At 42.3% G+C, this 18,348-nt stretch overlaps 1 protein-coding gene across 4 annotated transcripts; it reads right to left on the bottom strand.

Moving 5' to 3' along the window:
• Positions 1-391: 391 nt before the first annotated feature.
• On the bottom strand, positions 392-18,090 carry tnk2a (tyrosine kinase, non-receptor, 2a). 4 transcript variants are annotated; one of them, XM_020657418.3, is made up of 22 exons: positions 17,884-18,090; positions 16,797-16,899; positions 14,072-14,713; positions 12,355-12,517; positions 12,054-12,124; positions 11,638-11,850; positions 10,977-11,126; positions 10,752-10,847; positions 10,451-10,632; positions 10,188-10,314; positions 9,923-10,069; positions 9,603-9,697; positions 8,904-9,098; positions 8,005-8,096; positions 7,809-7,853; positions 7,476-7,711; positions 6,846-7,049; positions 6,095-6,747; positions 4,244-4,379; positions 3,479-3,574; positions 2,473-2,600; positions 392-1,746 (listed from the first exon to the last, which is right to left on the bottom strand). In XM_020657418.3, the coding sequence occupies exons 3-22, from the start codon at positions 14,204-14,206 to the stop codon at positions 1,740-1,742; spliced, it is 3,171 nt and encodes a 1,056-aa protein (XP_020513074.2). In that variant the 5' UTR covers positions 14,207-14,713; positions 16,797-16,899; positions 17,884-18,090; the 3' UTR covers positions 392-1,739. The 4 variants fall into 4 exon arrangements, with proteins under 4 accessions (XP_020513074.2, XP_020513076.2, XP_020513077.2 ...); XM_020657420.3 differs by having other exon boundaries at positions 14,087-14,713; XM_020657421.3 differs by lacking the exon at positions 3,479-3,574.
• Positions 18,091-18,348: the final 258 nt, after the last annotated feature.

The raw sequence follows: 18,348 nt of genomic DNA, 5'->3' as shown, positions 1-18,348 counted from the left end.
AAAAACGCTTTGAGTTGTAAGACGACTAGAAACCGGCTGCACAAGTCAAAGTTTATGTACCATCAAAGTCCAATCAAAGACATTGAGGAGCAACTTTGTACCAAATTTGTGTTTTGTACCAGCCTGTAAGCATGTTTATTTCTGCAGTAACAATGGACATTATACTTTGTGGACTAATGGGGATTCTACGGCTTTTGCAACTCTCCATATTGGCTTAATTTTCAACACCGGAGATTGCTGCATGGCCAAAATGCCATTTTCATGTGATTTCACAAAGATAACGACTGTATCAACATTTTCTGTATTCACACTGTGGCATGGACTCGAGCGGACACTTGAATGTTGGCTGTTTCTTTAAAAGAACTTAATGAAAATAAGACAGGACATCGACAGCTTTGAAAAGAGGACGACTCAAATTTCACTTTATTATAAAAACAATGGAGGCAATATTTGCATTCTTTGTTAATAAGCTGCTTTAATGTTGCAGTACAATGCAGTCAGCGTCACATACGGTACAGCAGCATGACTGCAGGAGCTAACAGCTGGGCATGAGAAGGGGGTAGAGATGCCTCACACACACACACACACACACACACACACACACACACACACACACACACACACACACACACACACACACACACACACACACACACACACACACACACACACACACACACACACACACACACACACACACACACACACACAGGCGTGGTCTTGATGATGTCACCCAAAACCGATAAGTCCTGTAGAAGACTACTGACCTCTGACCATTCAAAGCAAATGCATGAATAGACCACTTGTGAGCATTTCCTTTCTCTTTTAAGCTGATTACCTCAACAGTAAGTGATCACATGATTAAGATCTGCATACACACACACACACACACACACACATTCAGCTTTGGGGACCACTACCTGCACCGTTAAGCAAGCACAAAGTCACAAATAGCAGTTTCCTTTGATGCTTGTATTTGATTATCATGCAGCAGTTACTTAAACAAAAAGAAATCTACATCCATATATTAAATATCTGACTTGAGGGGTTGAACCAAGAGGCTAATACCCTGTATCCATAAGTCATGGTAGATAGTTTACCTTTCACATTGAATGCCTCCATAATACCTAAACAGCTGTTTGCTAATTACATTTATTTCTGTTCATCATCTTCTGACCAGCAGTTAAGTTGTCCGACAAACACGGACACACTCTGTAAAGTGCTATAAACAATACAGCAACATATCCATACATATTCACACAGGTACAACTGTGACGTTAGCTGACATTTCCCTGATTTTAAAATCGCTTTGTGTACAGCAAAAAGGCATGGCATTTACAGTGTTTTCAATGTAGGATTATATCTGCCCTCCTCTGAACATGCAGGCATTCACAGCACATTTCACACCCATTCAGAGTTTACAACAGAAGAACATAAAGTCTCATAATTAATGCAATAATGAAAAATAAACGTTACTATTCAAGTAAATGGTGTGACTCATTCAACAAGCCTGCTGATGGCCAATGATAAACATGCACGTGTATGACATAGGGGATGTCAGGTATTCACAGTACTTTATGTGAGGCACATACAGTATACTGCTTTGTGTTCCACCATTCATTACAAACTAGTCACTGTGTCCCTGGAGCGATGAGCCATCCAGTCAGGTCAGGATATTGACCAAGGTGACATCCGGAGCTCGCCAGTGGCTGATTACGGCTCAATTTGTCCTCCTGCTGTCACTTCCTGAAAGACGCAGACGGAGAGAGCATGTGGCTTCATATGTGCAAAATGACAAGATCTGTGATGTCACTGCAAACATCTCTGCACAATTTTTCAAAAAAGGAAAAGTAGGAATAAAGATTCTTTTTTTTCCATGCCAATTTAGAAGTCTGCAAAAGTGGAAGCTGAAGTTTTAAAAATGGTCGGTTTAATCGACGCCAAAGTGGCCTACGCCCTTTGGGAGCGAAAGGTCTGCAAAACTCCGCCTACAAACGTGAGTTGGCAGTGTGAATTCTGAATTTCTGGTTCTGCCACATTCTCTGCTTGCACGGCGTACGCCTGTACGGCATTCGAGTGGAATGGAGGGAATGTTTAATATGAATCTTCTCGTCATAATTAGACTCGGGATCCAAATGTTGTAAATGTGGTGCAAGCCGAGAGAGGAAAGTGTAGACCATTCACAGGGCAAGGTACTCCAGGTACTCAAACCTTATAGTATAAATATAAATGAGGCTTTAGACCTGGGGTGAGGCCACACCAAAAACATTAAGCTTGAACTTTTAGCAATGAGAAGGAGAGTCTTGGCATACCGATGATTATAAATGACATCCTTACAGAAAGTTTATCCAGGAAAGGTGTACATATAGGGACAATAAAATTGATCCCAGAATTGAACCCTGAGGCCTCCCCCCATAGACTCTGTAGGTCCTGTCATTGTTTTAAGTATTATTATAGTTGACTTTTACCCACATGCTTCGATGTGGTCCGTATGAGTCCAGCATGAGCGTGCTGGACTCTGCCAGGTTCCAGTTGCAGCGCTGCAGAAGCTCCTCACACTCCGCTCTGGACCGCAGGCCCAGACGAAACAACTGCTCCACCTAAAATACAGATAGTGAGAAAAGAAAGTGTAAGTTCAATTTGTTTTAATTGTCCTGTGCTTGTTTTTACTATTTTTTACTATTCTTGTTTTTTTGTGCCTTTAATGGAGAGATAGGTTAGTGGATAGAGCTGGAAATCAGGGAGAGAGAGAGAGTGGGGAATGATGGGAAAGGAGCCACAGGTTGATTTGAACCTGGGCTGCCCGCTTGGAGGACTACAGCCTCCATACATGGGGCGCGCACACTAACCTCTGCGCCACCAGCGCCCCTGTTTTTACTATTTTTTTTTCTACTTTAAAATACATTTTTAACATCTTGGCCATGACAGCCATCCAATAAAAAAAACAAAGCAGCTATTTAACAGTCTCAGGTTTGATTCTTTTTCCAATTATGTAAATTCACAACCTGAGTCTCTAACAGCTGGAAGAAATGTATTCAAAGCAAAACTACTTAATGAAAGAATGTAGTTTGATTTACTTGATCAAACTGGTTATTCAAACATACAATATACATGTGATGACAAACCGTATCAAAGTATATATAGTATACGCTCTGCCACCCGGTTTAGTGTTTGAAGCTTGGACTTAGGATCCTGGTATTTCCTTGAACTTTTTCTAAAAAGAATCACTGTTCTGGGACGAGATAAAACCCTGAAGGAACCCAGAATCCATCACGTGTGCTCATGTGTCTGTGTGTATCTGCATAAAAATGATAGAAACCAGTTCAATTCTTTTATTTGAATTAATTAAATGTTTAAATCTCAAGAGAGTTTGCTGTGGGGTAGTGGTGACAACTTGAACTCCAGACAGTTTGACCTTTCCCGGCTGACAAAGTCGTACGGAAATGTGAAAGTACGAAGGTGTGACAGGTTAGTGTACCTTCAGATGATTGACAGCCTGAGGGACGCTCCAGTTGTGACTCTGCAGAGCCGCCTGACACTCCTCTAGCGTGACACCGTGTACTGCTCCTTGGACCTGTCAATCATACCATGAACTTACTGTCTGATAAAAAAAAACTAGCCTTATGAGTCTCTATAGGACATAGTTTGAGCTCGTATTACAGCAGTTTGTGCCCAGGGGTCAATTTAGTTTTAATAGAAAGCTTCTTTTAAGCAACGCTGACAACAGGAGTAAGAGTAAAAATATCTGAGAGACATAGGTAACTCAAACTAGATAAGCAGCCAGCAGGTGAGTTTATGACAGAACATCTTCTTGTTCACATTTGCTGTCAGATTCAGTCCGAGTTTGAACTGACTCACAGCGTCACCTGCTGTTGTGGTGCATGAATTATGCAGGAAAACTTGCTAAAAGAGTCAAATTCACGGTGGAAGACTGTGCTAAAAGATACAAGGTGTGTTTGTGTGACATATTATGTCAATGACTCTCGTTGCACTCTGTTTCACAAAGGCTCGAGTCTTGTCATTCTCAAAACGTCTTTTTGTTGTTCATCAGTTTCAACAGTAACTTTCTTTTAAAATACAGGCTTTAAAGGGACTTCCATGTGCGTCCTCACAGGTTGTAGTTTTTCTCTATTGCACATATTTAGTTTTATGTATTAGTGTATTTAATCAGGCTTACCTGTCAAAGTAAAGTTATTCATTAAAAACAAGAAGAATTTGAGTGTTCTGTTATCCTTTGCCTTACCTGTGTGAGGCTCTGCTCCTGTTGCATGCTGGGAGCTGCAGTACGCCCGTTATTGTTGTTGTAGGAGGAGTTCGGCTTGGCTCCTCCAGGCTGTTGTATCATGGGTTTGACTGCCGCCATATTGGCTGCTCCATATCTGATAAGAAAACCACAGAGATGTAAAATAAGTGTGAATGAATTAACGTAAAATAAACTACTAATATGTAGTCCAGCTGCGGACTGAAGACAAAAGACAGAAAATAATGTACACGCTAAAAATATCTTTTTTAAGACTTGACGTCAGATTGTGCACAACAAAAACAAAACAATGGAACAGGTGTAGAGAGAGCGAGAGAGAGAGAGAGAGAGAGAGAGAGAGAGAGAAGGTTTCTGCCTGAGTGAACAACACTTCGATAGGAGACAAATCCAGGTCAGTCAGGCTGTCAGTCAAAGAGCACTTTCTGCCTTTGTATTGAGTGATTGCTCGCTGGGTGTTCTGTGAGCTTTACAGCTCTGCCAATACATCAGGATATTTCAGTCTTTCTGCTATTTTATCAACAATCGCAATGCGCTAGGAAAGCTGTTTATTTATTATAACATGAAGGTAAAGTTGACCCTTTGTGCTCGATGTAATAAATCTGCCTGTTTTCTCCTGATAAATCATGACTCATAGCACATCTTTGTATAAATCTCAACTTATTCAAAACATCACAAGGGAGGCAACAACACAGTCAGCCCAGGGTTCAATGCACACTTCAGTTCTTTGGTCGCGGTTTTAGATCGGTTGGTGATGGCCCGGGCCGTTGTTAAGTTATTTTGTAACTTTAAGTTAAGGTATTTTTATTCTTTGGAGTTTTAGGCACTTTTTTACAGGAACAGGAAGGAGTTAAAAAATAGACAATTTTTTTTATTCAAATACAATGTCTTTATTACACTTTTATTCAAATCATCTTTCTATTTATACACAATCCTGGTGTATTGTCTCAGGGATAGACCTGCTGTACAAATAGGAAGACATTACAGCATTTTTATCTTTTTTTCAGACTTTCACACAGAAACGGTTACTTGGTTTCAGCCGCTGCTTCTTATTTTCTCTACGTTCTCCAACCTCGTCTGCATCATGCAGGTAACAGCTGGTGTCTGCCTGTGTAACGATCAGCAGCTTCACATGAGCAACGTTACAGCCTGCTGTGGTCTGACGCAACGCGTGTAAAACGACGTGAGCAGACGATGTTAAATACTCAACGCTGAAACCGAAATGTCCCCACAGCACCGATTTGAAAGACGGTTTCTTCCTCAAACTGCTGCCTCTGCTCACCGCTCGTCATGTAGAAGTAATGTGTGTTATCTGACACCAGATTGCACGCATCAGCTTCCCCTAACGTTAATGCAATGTGATTGGACATTAACCCGCGGGGAGGAGTTTCCTCTTCCCAGCACATGGACTCACAGGCACGCACAAACAGAGCAAATTCAGAGAGAAATACAATGCATGGAAGCTACATGTATGCAGAAAACGGAATTCACAAGCGCGTATTGAACCATGAACGCCGTCCCAAACAGTTCAATATTATACTGAGAATTGTTGCATCCCTGCTGTGCATGAATAAATCACCCCCAGTTATTGATTGAAGCGGCATATCCACACGTTTGGAAATTCATTGGCTTAAAAAAAGGTCAGTCTTTGGCACAGTTGCTAAATTGGTCAGATTTAGATGCATCAGATCGGGGGCAGGCGACTCTTTAAAACTCAGTCTCTCATTGGCTATTATAGGCTGGGAACAGTGAATGGAAGGTCGGAATTGGCCATTTGAAGTGTTGTTGTTGTTGTTATTATAATAATGGTAAAACTGTTTGATATCAGAAACTCACCTTTCCATATACGCTGGTCGATCAGGCAAGGGGGCGGGAGCAGAGCTCTGGGAGCTTTCAATCAGTGAGGACAGGCCCCGCCCCTCACGAAAGGAGAGAGGATCCAGTAAAGAGCTGGATGAGTAGTTGGAGCCACGAGCTGTGAGCCGCGAGGACTGTGATGTCACTTGAGGCAGGGACGAGATAGACGAGTTGGAGGAGAGAAGGGGGCCCAGGAGTCCGGACGCCCGGCGAGGGGAGACAGAGAGGGGAGGAGGAGGCAGGGCCACCGGGGTGGAGGACAGCGGCGGCACCAGAGGGAGAGGAGAGGAGGAGCGTGAGCCCGGCTGGGAGAAGGCGTGGTCTCTGGGCGGGATCTGAGGAGGCGTGTCCTCCGGGTCGCCCAGGGAGATGGTGCTGGAGCGGGACTGAGGGTGTGCGGAGCGAGTGGAGAGGTTGTGTTTGGAGGGACGCATCGGGGGGACGGGGCTACGAGGGGGCAGCACAGGCCGGTCCTCAAAGCAGGATGAGAAACAAGAGGTGGAGTTGGAGGAAGGGGACGGAGGAGGCAGGTAGATTTGTCGATGTGGACCCACAGGTGCCAGAGGCAAAGGGAGGGGGGAGGAGGGGAGGGAACGGCCTGTTGCCATGGGAACCTGCAGCTTCACCATCACCTACAACCAAGAAAAAACCAACAGGACACATTAGGGGAGTAATTGTCTGTTTGTTTACATGTTTGATGTATTTGTGTAAATAAGTCCAAAGTCTCCACCTCTCTCTGTAGCTCCTGGAAGAGATCAGCTGACTGCGACTCACTCCTGCCTGTCATGCCAATACTGTTCGAAGCTGCCGTGTCGTCATTCAAACCCTTAGTAATGGTCCGCACCTCCTGGTCATCCGATTGGTCCTCGAGGTCTGTGGTCACCTCATCGTAAGCCGGCTGAGGGAGGGGCCAGTCCAAGATGGATGGAGTGTCCTGAGTAAGAAGCATTGGAGAAGACGAGAAAAGGGTTAGTCCCAAATTCTCAAATATTAAATATATATTTGTGTAAAAAGTAGAACCTGGTGGAAGGATTTGGGTGACTAGAGGTATACGAACTTGTGTTTAATGTCTGTAAAAACATCTTCAACACACAAAATACTAACGCAAACCAAACGTTCTTGCATGACTATCCCGAAAGGGAATACATGTTGTTATATTTTACTTTTTATGCTGTACTTAGTTGATGAACACTAGTATTTTGTGCATTGGTGCTACAAACATTAATAAACTGATTTATTTGATCTGCAACATCATCTCTTCATCTCATTTTAGAGACTGCTGATTCAGCTTTAATCCTTTGATTTCATAAAGGCAGCTTTTACTCTGCTTTAGTCGTATACATATCAAAGTTTCCTTTACCTTCAGAGTGTCCTCATCCGGCTGCCGTGTCTCGGTGAGCGGCGAGGGCGTGGTCGAGCTGAAGCTGTCGTCGGTGAAGTCGATGAGCGATACCTCACTCTTCGCCGAGCGAATAACAGCGCCTTCCATCGGCCGCAGCTTCAGGCCCAGAGACACTCCAAGCCTCTTCAGCCCGGAGGAAGCGCCGGTGTCTTCGTCATCGTCGTAGTCGTCCATCACAGAGTCGTAGAAGGGCTCTGGAAAAACGAACGGAAACACCAGAGTCAGGAAACAACAGCACATGTACTGAAAGGTACATGTAGGAAGCAAAGATAAGGAAAAAGAAGAACTTACTCTTCAGTAGAACAGCTGGTTGAGGAGGACGAGGAGGGGGTTGCTCTGATGAGGAGAGACAGAGATTCAGAAAATGTTTTCACTCAGTGACTTCAAATGACTGACAGAAAAACGAGCTCAGTTCTCTTCATTAATCTGAGACACACAGTTAAAAAAACCTGCCGAATGTGTGGTTGAACATCTTGATTGTACTCACTCTTGGCACGGTTGGGGAGTTTTGTGGGCCTTGCTGTGCCTGCATCCATTCCGAGGACATCAGGAGGGTCCATGGGGTTCCCCAAATACAGACTGGAATGGAGCAGACAAAAGACAAACATGATTAAAAAGGACACCAGTTGTTAAGGAACCCCCATAAACAAGAAAATCACAACAAATACACCACAAGATGAATGAATTAGCAGCTGAACCCATTATGTCCACGCCCAAGAGTTGTACACACTTTGTTGCTGTCATCACTGCCCGTTAAATGTTCTTCATTTAAGCAGGAAGTCGACTGAGATTAAGAACAATCTGCTTCATCAGGACACTGACTGTTTGTTTTTTAAACTCTTGCAGCGTCTGTGAGGTTTCTTTGGAGCGTGTTGCGACAAAGTTGAACAGAAACAGCATCTCTTGGTGAAACAGAGGTGACACACTGCTGCCCCCCAGTGGACACAGGTGGAAGATGTTCATATGTAAAAGTGGCAACACGACAATGTAGAAGTACTCTACAACTGAAGCTCCTGCATTCAAAGTGTAACCTACAGTTACATCGGCATCAAATTCTATTTATAATACACAAAAAACCTGAATACCACATTTCAATAAAAATGTATTCAACTTGAGAGAGTATAAATAGTATTACTGATCTTTGACAGTACGGTTTGACTACAGCTTGCTTTACTGTTTTTCTATCTTTTGTTCTTTGACATACATCTGAGTATTTATTGTACGACTGCACTTATCTCTTATCCCCTGTGCTCAGTGACACCATCAAAGTCTCCTCATATTCCAGCAGTTACTGTAAATCGAACGCTAATATAAAGCCTTCCTCTCACAGTTTTATTTTACATTATAGGAATAAAAAACTTAAGTTGAGTCCCAGGTGTTATTGACCTGTCTATGCGATCTGCATGTCCCCAGCTCCTGTGAGGGTCCGTGTCTCCGTGTCCAGTGTGGATGAAGGAGTGTTTTAGAGGTCGACTGATATCGTGGGCTGACAGACCAGCGACGGCGGTCACCACATGACGAGGAAACTGACCGACACGCAGCGTCCGCCTGTTCTGACCTCGCCACCAGTAATGCTCCGCCCTGAAAACACACACATGGGGATAAATTTTAAAAAAGACAAAATATCAACAGAAAATCATAGTGGAAGCATCTCCATGTCCATGAGGTTTTCTACAATTTGGGTCCACATTTTCCACTTGTCTGTCAGGATAAATCCAACAGTTACAGTATTCTCCTAACTACAATAAAAAGAGTCTGGAAAATCAAAAGCACTTACAGAAATGTTGAAATGACAGCCCTAATTGAATTAAATCCACACAGAAGACAAAATAGATGTCTGTCCCCTCACCAGAAGTCACAATGTTTCACTTATGGCAGTACAGGACAGCAATTAGTGTAATCGTCCACAATACATGGAGTCTCATAACAACAAAAGAAGCATTTGTTGTCTCGTAGGCATGACCTTCATTCTGAACTGACGCACATAAATGCTACTTTAAACGTCACTACATTTTTTAAAATCTGGCCTGTTGGCAAAAATTAAACAATTTGTAAGACTATGACTTCCTTCTTCGGCACACTGACCTTCCCTCGATGATGGTGATGACGTCGTTCATTTTAATCTGGAGCTTGTCTTCCTCTTCAAAGTCCTGCAGAGCTCTCATGTCTGTAGGCATCGTCTGCACAACACAAATACAGATGTTAATGTTAATAAGGCTATTAGTACATTATTCATTTAATTACCTGTCTAGTATTTTATATTTTAGGTGAACCTAATTAGGTTAGAACTTTTACAACACAATTTATTTCCATTCGTTGATGTTACATCACTGTGCTGATGTATCTCAGTTCGAGCACTTATGATGTTGCCACATCACAAGTTTGGTATTAAACCATGGAGCTACCTCGAGCAGGAAGTCTCTGAGGGCGATGAAAGTTGGTCTGTCTTCAGGTTTGGGGCTCCAGCACTGCAGCATGACGTTGTAGACATCCTGAGGACAGTCTTCTGGTTTACTCAGCCTCTCCGCCTCAACGTCCACCTTGTGGAGGATCTGCAAACACAAGCATAAAAAGATGATGACTTCAGACTTGACCTCTACTTTTTGCAGGAGCTTAATTGAACTTGAGAGTTAAGGTAGAACATAAGTTTGTATGTGTGCATACAGGTACCTGACTTCCATTAAGGCCAATCCACGGCTCCTGTCCGTGGGTGAACATCTCCCACAGAGTGACCCCAAACATCCAGGTATCAGAGGCATGAGAGAAAGAACGAGACTTCAGGGATTCAGGAGCACACCTGGAGAGAGGTAGGGACAAAGAAAGACAGAGATACGCCGACAAGAAAGAGAAAATGTAAGCTTGTTTGGAAAAATGAGGAGAGAAAAACCAGAATCAGTCAGTTTGTGGGATGAGGACATGTACATGTTTCTCACCATGGAAAGGGGATTTTGTGGCCCTCCTCCATGATGTATTGGTCTGTGTGTGTTGGCAGCGCCCTCATCAGGCCAAAGTCTCCGATCTTCACAGTTTCATTTGTGGACAGAAGAACATTTCGAGCAGCCAGGTCCCTGTGGAGGAAACGTCTCTGCTCCAGGTACGCCATACCACATGCCACCTGCAAGCCAACACAGCTGTGACTTACATTGTGTACTATTTACATTTACACAATATACATTGTTTCAACATGTTTGCTCCACTAGTGGTAGAAAAATTGCTAGGAGATCTGCAACTGACCTGCACAGCATAGTTACACAGGGAGAAGATAAGGATGTGACCCTGACGCTTTCTCATACGATCCAACAGGGAGCCCAGAGGCGCCAATTCAGCCACCTACATGCAAACAAAGGGAATATAAAACATAACGTTATGCATCTTATTTGTGACTTCAGTGCTTATATCTTCTAGTAAGCGTGTATTTGTGCATGAAGACGAGTGGGAATGAGTGTGTTTATGCTTTACCATCTTCATGGGCTGTGTGAGGACGATGCCGTACAGGCGGATGAGGTTCTGGTGGCTCAGTGAATGCATGGCGTTCACTTCTCTGATGAAATCGTCCAGTCCGTCTGAGTCCAACACGCCAGCTTTCAGACACTTCACTGCCACAGTCAACTAGAAAGACAGAGGGGGAGAGATAATGCAATCAGCTTTTGGTGATAGGTGATAAATTAACCCTCAGAGTGTCTAGTGGGACAATGTTGAAGTTGTATCTAGAAGATAACTTCACTGGAAGTCATTGCAACCATACATAACAGTGAAACACCAAAAACACCATGAACTTTTTCTGCTATTACTCTCCCATGCACCAGTGACATTCTCCCTAAATTTTTACTTTACCTATTTTTTACTACAATGCATCAGTAAGCCATCTATAAAACTATGAGGGCGTCATTAATGTGGATCATCTCCAATCAGTCCTTTTCTGTTATGCTTTGAAATGCCTCCTACTCTACTGTTCCTATTTTGTGGTGTCCCCCAGGGTTCTATTCTGGGTCCCTTCAATTTCCATAGTTACACACAAGATTCATCAGAACAGAATTGTAACGCACTCTGCAACTTTCTTTTCAAAAGTGCTATATGGGGGGGTTTCACAAAATATTGCACTTTTTTTTTTTGGTCTCACCACTCTGCCGTTGGGTCCTGTCCACTCCCCTCTTCGCACCACCCCAAATGTCCCGTCTCCTAAACGTTCAAACAGCTGCAGCTCCGACTCTCTAATCAGACAGGTTAGTGAGGCGGCTGAGTCGCTGTTTCCTGTGGGGGTGCTGGATGATGCGCCCTGCCCCTGAGGGATGGGCTGCTGGGGGTCAGCGTCAGGCCGTTTTACGGGAAACACCTAAAGGTCCAGAAGAAGAAGCTGCAAGTTAAAAGTTTTCTTTTTATCGCTCACCGTCACTATTAACAGGTAAACTGAAAAGCCTCTAAAGTCAGATTCTTAGTGTCACAAAGCAAGTTAAGTTTTAATTGGGAAACTTTTTTAAACACCGTCGAGCTAAATATTTGTTTTTGCATAATTGAGTACACTGAGTAGCACTGCACCTTGCTCATCCACGACTTGCGTTTATAAAGTGCTCTCCTCCTCTTGACGGCCTCCCAAAGCCTCCTCTGACCTGAAACAACAAAATGAAAAGATTTGTTATACAAAACATTTAGCCAATTTATTCTGAGAATATACAATGAACACCAAAGCAACCAATGCACATCTCATTTTCCAAAAATATCAAAGTGATGCAGAAATAACACAAACTACAACTTGTCACAGCGTTTGGTTGAGATTAAATGTCAGAATAAATTTAAAGGTGCCTAGAATAACATGAAAACAGGAGATAACAGGTAATACCAGGGCGTCCCATGCCGATCTTCTCCAGGTCTTCATTCTTGACATAGTCGAAGTGTGAGATTCGCGTGACATTGAGCTCATCACGGATCCGCAGGAAGTACTGCTGCAGCTGCACGTCTGTCAGCAGCTCCAGCAGCCACTCTGTCCCCTCCTCACACTGCATCTGCACACACACATTTACCTTCCATTGCTATAAATGTAAGGGCACACATACAGTATGATGACACATCATTGTGCTCCATGGGCATATACAAGATGTATACAGCACTCCTCTCCTTGAAGAGCCAACTAGATGACATCTTTTCATGATAGACTGCATTAAACATGGACATGATCTAAGTCACATTAGTAACAGTCAAAGAGGAGGAGATCAGGCGGGTCTTTGGCCTCCATGCAAACAGCTACAGCACTCCACTTGTCAGTCCTCTCAGCCTGCCCCTAATTATGCATATCCATTAGCCTTTAATGTAATCAAAACGGATTAGTTAAGAAATATTCATCCCCAATAATGAAACAGGCTATGGACAATAAAACTGTTTTTTTTGTAACAGGCTGTAAACATGTTTATTTATGCTCCAAATATCAGCATTTTAATGTGGGACCTATTGGGGATACAGTGCTTTTTGGAGCCAACCTCAAGTGGACACTTGAGGAACTGCAAGTGGACACTTGAGGAACTGCAAGTGGACACTTGAGGAACTGCAGTGTTTTTGCTCTTTAGCGTTGGCATCGTCTCACACCTACCCTGGTGAAGCGGTTACAGACAAATAACTTCACTCAGTCAATCTTGTCATTGATGATCTTGTTCGCTTTTGTAGCTCATAAAAAAACATTTCAGTCTGTTTCATGATAAGTTAACGCTAGAGTCCTTATCATTGTTCGCTGCAGTTTGTAAACACAACACCCATATTGGGCCCCTCCTCCTCGGTTCATCGCCACCAGCATGCATGTCCATTTACAGCTTGTACCTACACTGAAAGCCACCTGAAAATATATCGTTAGCACAAGCTAACCTCCAATGTTTGGCACCTGCCTATGCAAACAGAAAGCCAATCCAAGGTTCACCCTCGTTTTGGAACAAGCTTCATCTGCACGGCATTTCGTCTATGATTATATTTTCTCTTCTTTGCCACTTCATCTGCATCTACAACATTTGCCGGTTTGAATTATATGCATTCTCCAACTCCCCTGTGCACTCAGTAACTCACACGTTCATTTTTATATACTGTATATGCTTTAATGGTTTTAGTTTAAAATTAAGAAGCAATGTGTATGTCAAATGTTTCCTTTCTCTTCCTGACACCGGCGTATACAGCTTGCTAATCAAACACTGGGATTGAATTTGCTGAGGTATTTTTATCAAACAAAAAAGTCTGATATGTAAATCCCAATAAAACAACAAAAACAGATACTGTGAGTAAAATCAAACTAACAAGACGAACAGAGTATTAGTTAAAAGACTTATGGAGACAGAACATATGGCGGTAATCTAAGACTCTTTTCAGGGCCGGGGTTGTGAACTACTGGACTAATCAAATTAAAGTCACACTCAAAAGTCTGTGGTCGCAGACCTACATTACTCATACACTGACACAATCACAACACACTCGTCGCCTGGCACATAAACACAGAAATATACTGATCTTGTACAAGCACACACACACACTAATATACTAGAAAGAGAGAGAGAGAGAAAAAAAAAAGCACATCCACTCACAACTTCAGACTTTACCATTTGTCCCCCGACTCTCTCTCTGATCCTGCTGCTGTCTCTCTCCTCTTCCTCGTCCTCCTCCCCCTCCTCCTGTCCTCTGGCGTAGGGGAGTCTCTGGTACATGTAGCTCTCCCCCATACTGTAGCGGCTCCTCTCGTCCTTCTCCTCGTCTCTCTCTCTCTCTCTCCCCTCCTCTTTTGTCTGTCCTCTTCCTGTCTAGCTGCTATTCAGAGGAGGCGTTAGCTCTGCGAGTCTCGTTCGCTAATCTCCTCGCAGCTCTGTGACCTTCTCTGCTCAATCGATATGAGCATGCACACACACGGACACCGACGCACCGGGAGGCATCTGACGCCGCTCTCTCAGCAGCCGTATCGCCTATCTATGAACTCTCTCCGTATTCCCCTCCCACACGTGCTCTCCCTCGCCCTGCCGACTCACGGGCTCCTGCTGTGTCGGACACCTCCATGCCTCCCTCTTTCTCTCTCCATCTTTTTTTATCTGGCTAGCTCTCCCATCTATCTTCTGGCTCCGCGGCCGAGCCCACCGTCTGATGTTTAATAATTCAGCAGCTACGACGAGAGGACCAGAGGGGGAGAGGGAGGGGAGTGAGGGAGAGGGAGATCTTGGAGGAAGGAGGGGAAGAAACTGCAGAGACAAATAGGTGGACAGATGGATGGGTAAATGGATGAACGGTCAGGCCAAAGGGAAAATAGCAGGAAGACAGTTCCCGGCATGCATCTGTGAGACATGCAAATGGTAAGGCAGCAAAGCCTGTAATCAACCCAAACAAGCATTTCTAAAGAATGGAAATAAATAAATATATAAAGACTGATTGCTTTATTACTGTCGTCACTCATCAAGTAAAACTTATTTATGATTTATTCGTCATTAAACCGAGTTTAGTTTAGTTTAAAGTTTAGGAGATAACTACAGTATATGAACTGAAACACAAAGAAACATTTAAAGCGATTTTCTGATCTTTTTCTATTTTTAAAGAAACCATCAATTAATAAAACTAATTAAAACATTAGAAAATGAAAGCCATGAGTTTTGATTCTTGATTCATTTTTGAAAGCGTGAAGAAAAGGTCAAACTGATTCTGGTTTCAGATTCTCAAAGTTGATGATCGCATCTTTTCTCTATCTTTGTTTTTATGCTGCTGATGAACTGTTTTAACTTAGAGAACACTGTACGCCGTGAATATCAAGCTACCTCTGCTCACATGCTTAACTCAGATAGTTAACACGGGAAACAAAAACCAGCCAAACATTAGCATCACAGCATTGTCACAGTGAAAATGATTTCTGCTGTCTTTACGTGTAAAATGACGCACAGTCATCCTTTAACGTATGTGCTGCTGGATTGTTACATTTTAGGCTGCTCAAACAGAATTCATACTTTCTTATTATCTTTAACATCTGTAGTAAGTCTCAAATGCTTCATCTGGCCTGTCGAAATACTCTCACATCTTCAAATCTCCTCTTTAATCTCTCTGTATCGATGAATTGTTTTTATTTGAACCCTACTTGTGCAGAGCAAAGAATAGATTACCTAAACTAAACTTTTATTTTAATCCCACAGGTTGAAGCAGCAGACTGCTCTTTAACAGTCAGGTAAATAATCACAACATGAGGAACAAATGAGAAATAAAACAGCATTTCATCTTTTTCTGTATCCTTGGTTAAAGCTTATCGCTGCTCGTGCTGAGCTCTTGACAAACATGAATCCAGTCTGCCTCATCCTGTGAACCTCATTATAAATATAATTAACTAAATCGAAGAATAATAAGAACTCATGTGAGTGGGGCTTGTTTGAATTGTGAGGCGTCATTTTGAGCGAAACAAGTGTTTCAGGATGAAAAGAAGTGGTGCTGAAACGGCTCCAGTGTGAACATCACACCAGATGATGTCACATGTGTTGATGAGCGAGTCAGTGCGGCCTAAACGAGCACAAAATCAGAGCTTTCATTTGCCTTTAGTTTTATCGAGGGCGACGCTCTAAATATAGAAAATCTAAATTTAGCTTTCGTTCACCGACATGAAGAGCGAGCAGAGCGCGATTCTTTCATCTCAGCGTCAGACACCTGAGAGTCAATCAGGACTGTTGGCATTCATTTATTTATGTTCTGATTTCTTAATATCCTCAAGAGGAGGCGGCTATTTCTGTGAATCACACATTTTCACTGAATGATAGCTTGTAGGGGAATGTAGCATTTTAATGGGAAATATTAGTATTTATTATCTTCTACTTCTACTATTAGATGCTGAGTAGATGAGAGTTATTTTGCAGTTTCAATAAATTCTAAGTATGTAACAACTAAACTGTTTTTCTATTGATGAAGATAAAGCTTTATTAATCATTGGCAAAATTCACACAATACACTTTAGTAAGCAAAAATAAGCCCAATAATTATTATTATTAATAAATTAAAATCATCTTTTTGCATGTGGCCGTTCTTCAGGATGAGTATTTTTTACTTTACAAGACTTTGATCTGCCATGATGAGTACATTGCAGTACTGCTACTTTTACAGTAAAGCAGTTCTGTGGCTGGGTTGTTGTCATACATAATTGTGTCTCAAAAGGGGGGGGGGGCACTCCTAGTGGTGCATTGAAGTAATGCAGGTGGTATTTGGCTTTTTTGCTGTAGTAAATGACAGCTCAGCCCTTTTTATCTGCAGAGGTCTCCAACAGTTTTTTTTGTGATGTGTAACTGTAATCTGTCTCACCCTGCAGACGTCTTCAGGAGGTTCAGGAGTTTAAAGCTGCAGCCAGGAGTGACTGAAGTCACCAGAGGTCACCTGGAGGAGGCCATGAAGAGAAACTCCTCATCTGAGGACACAGCATGTACAATTTCACAACCATTAACTTACCAAAGAAAACATTTAATTTATTTCACTTAAAAACAAAAGCACAATAAAGGATTTTACTGAGCCTGTGAAGTCATGTAAGATGTCTTTTTTTTAAGATCTTGTGCACAAAACTCTTTATCTTTATAAAGATAAAGATAAACTTTATTGATCCCCCATGGGAGACATTTTTGCATTACAGCAACTCAAGAAAACAGGAAACAGGAATATAATTATTAAAAATAAAAATAGAAGTTAAAAATCAAACATATTTACATCAATTAAATTAAAAAAAATACAATAATAGAAGACAAAAACAAAGACAAAAACAAGACATTAAACACTTCAAATCCTCAAATTGCTAAATTAAATGCAAAAATATAAAAATGAAATTGTACAAACTTATATTTTACATATCCTACATTTTCTAATATTGTTCATTGAACATCATAGCCTACAGCACTATTTTCTTTCATTTTTTTTATTAGAAGTCTGTACAGTAAGTAATCTCCTTGTATTTTGTAGTATAAGTCTTTCTTATCTCAAATCTAACAAGGCAATAACCCTGATTCTGACTGATTATATGACATGTGTTTATTATAAGCGCACTTTGCCGCATTATGAGTCAACATCACATATTTTGTATTTAAACCTCAACGAGTCAAAGGCTATAAGAGGGAGACAGATGGACACAGAGTTTGATGAATAGAGCAGAATAGACTCTTAATTGATCAACCCTCTCAAAGCTGATTAGCCTTCCTGCTTCAGTCACGTTAATTACCAGCTGACTGTCTGTCTGTAAACATGTCAACACTGCAGCATCCCCCCCTGGAAACAACAGCTAAACATGCATGTTTTTATTCATTTATCGTGTTTGTTTTGGTGCAACATGCACAGAAAGAGCTGCCAGAAAATAAATAACCCCCCCCCCCCCCCCCCCTCCTCCTCCTCCTCCCGGTAAACAGACCTGTGAAGACGTCCGCTTTCAGCCCTCGTCCTCCGGTCAGTCCGAGCTCCGTCCTCCGCTAACAACCCCAGAAGAAGAAGATGAAGCTTCACCGATAATCTTTTGTATTCAGCGGATTCATTTTTCTCTTTCTCTGTCGCTCGGTTTCCACCTCCGTTATTCCGGGATGCTGCCTTGTGCGCCTGCCGTGACCTGTGAGCGTCACCGTGCGTCGCTTACGCGCAGATAGTGCGCTCCAGTTAATATTAACGAGCGGAATAATGTGATTTCCGGTTAAGCCTTCAAAATAAATGTGCAGATTAAAAATGATACTGAAATGTGTTGGGGCTTGGGGCCAATTTCCCCCCATTAAAATAAACACAAACAAATAATCGAAAACAGCAGTTGTAAAAAAGCAAAATGAAGGACATAAATGGCCTTACTGTTAAACACATCACAATTTTAAATCATTACAATAAGAAATCG

Source organism: Labrus bergylta, chromosome 20, assembly GCF_963930695.1.
Source record: "Labrus bergylta chromosome 20, fLabBer1.1, whole genome shotgun sequence".
Classification (NCBI taxonomy): Eukaryota; Metazoa; Chordata; class Actinopteri; order Labriformes; family Labridae; genus Labrus; species Labrus bergylta.
The sequence above is the reverse complement of the archived record's forward strand: the minus strand, read 5'-3'. Positions and strand labels throughout refer to the sequence as shown.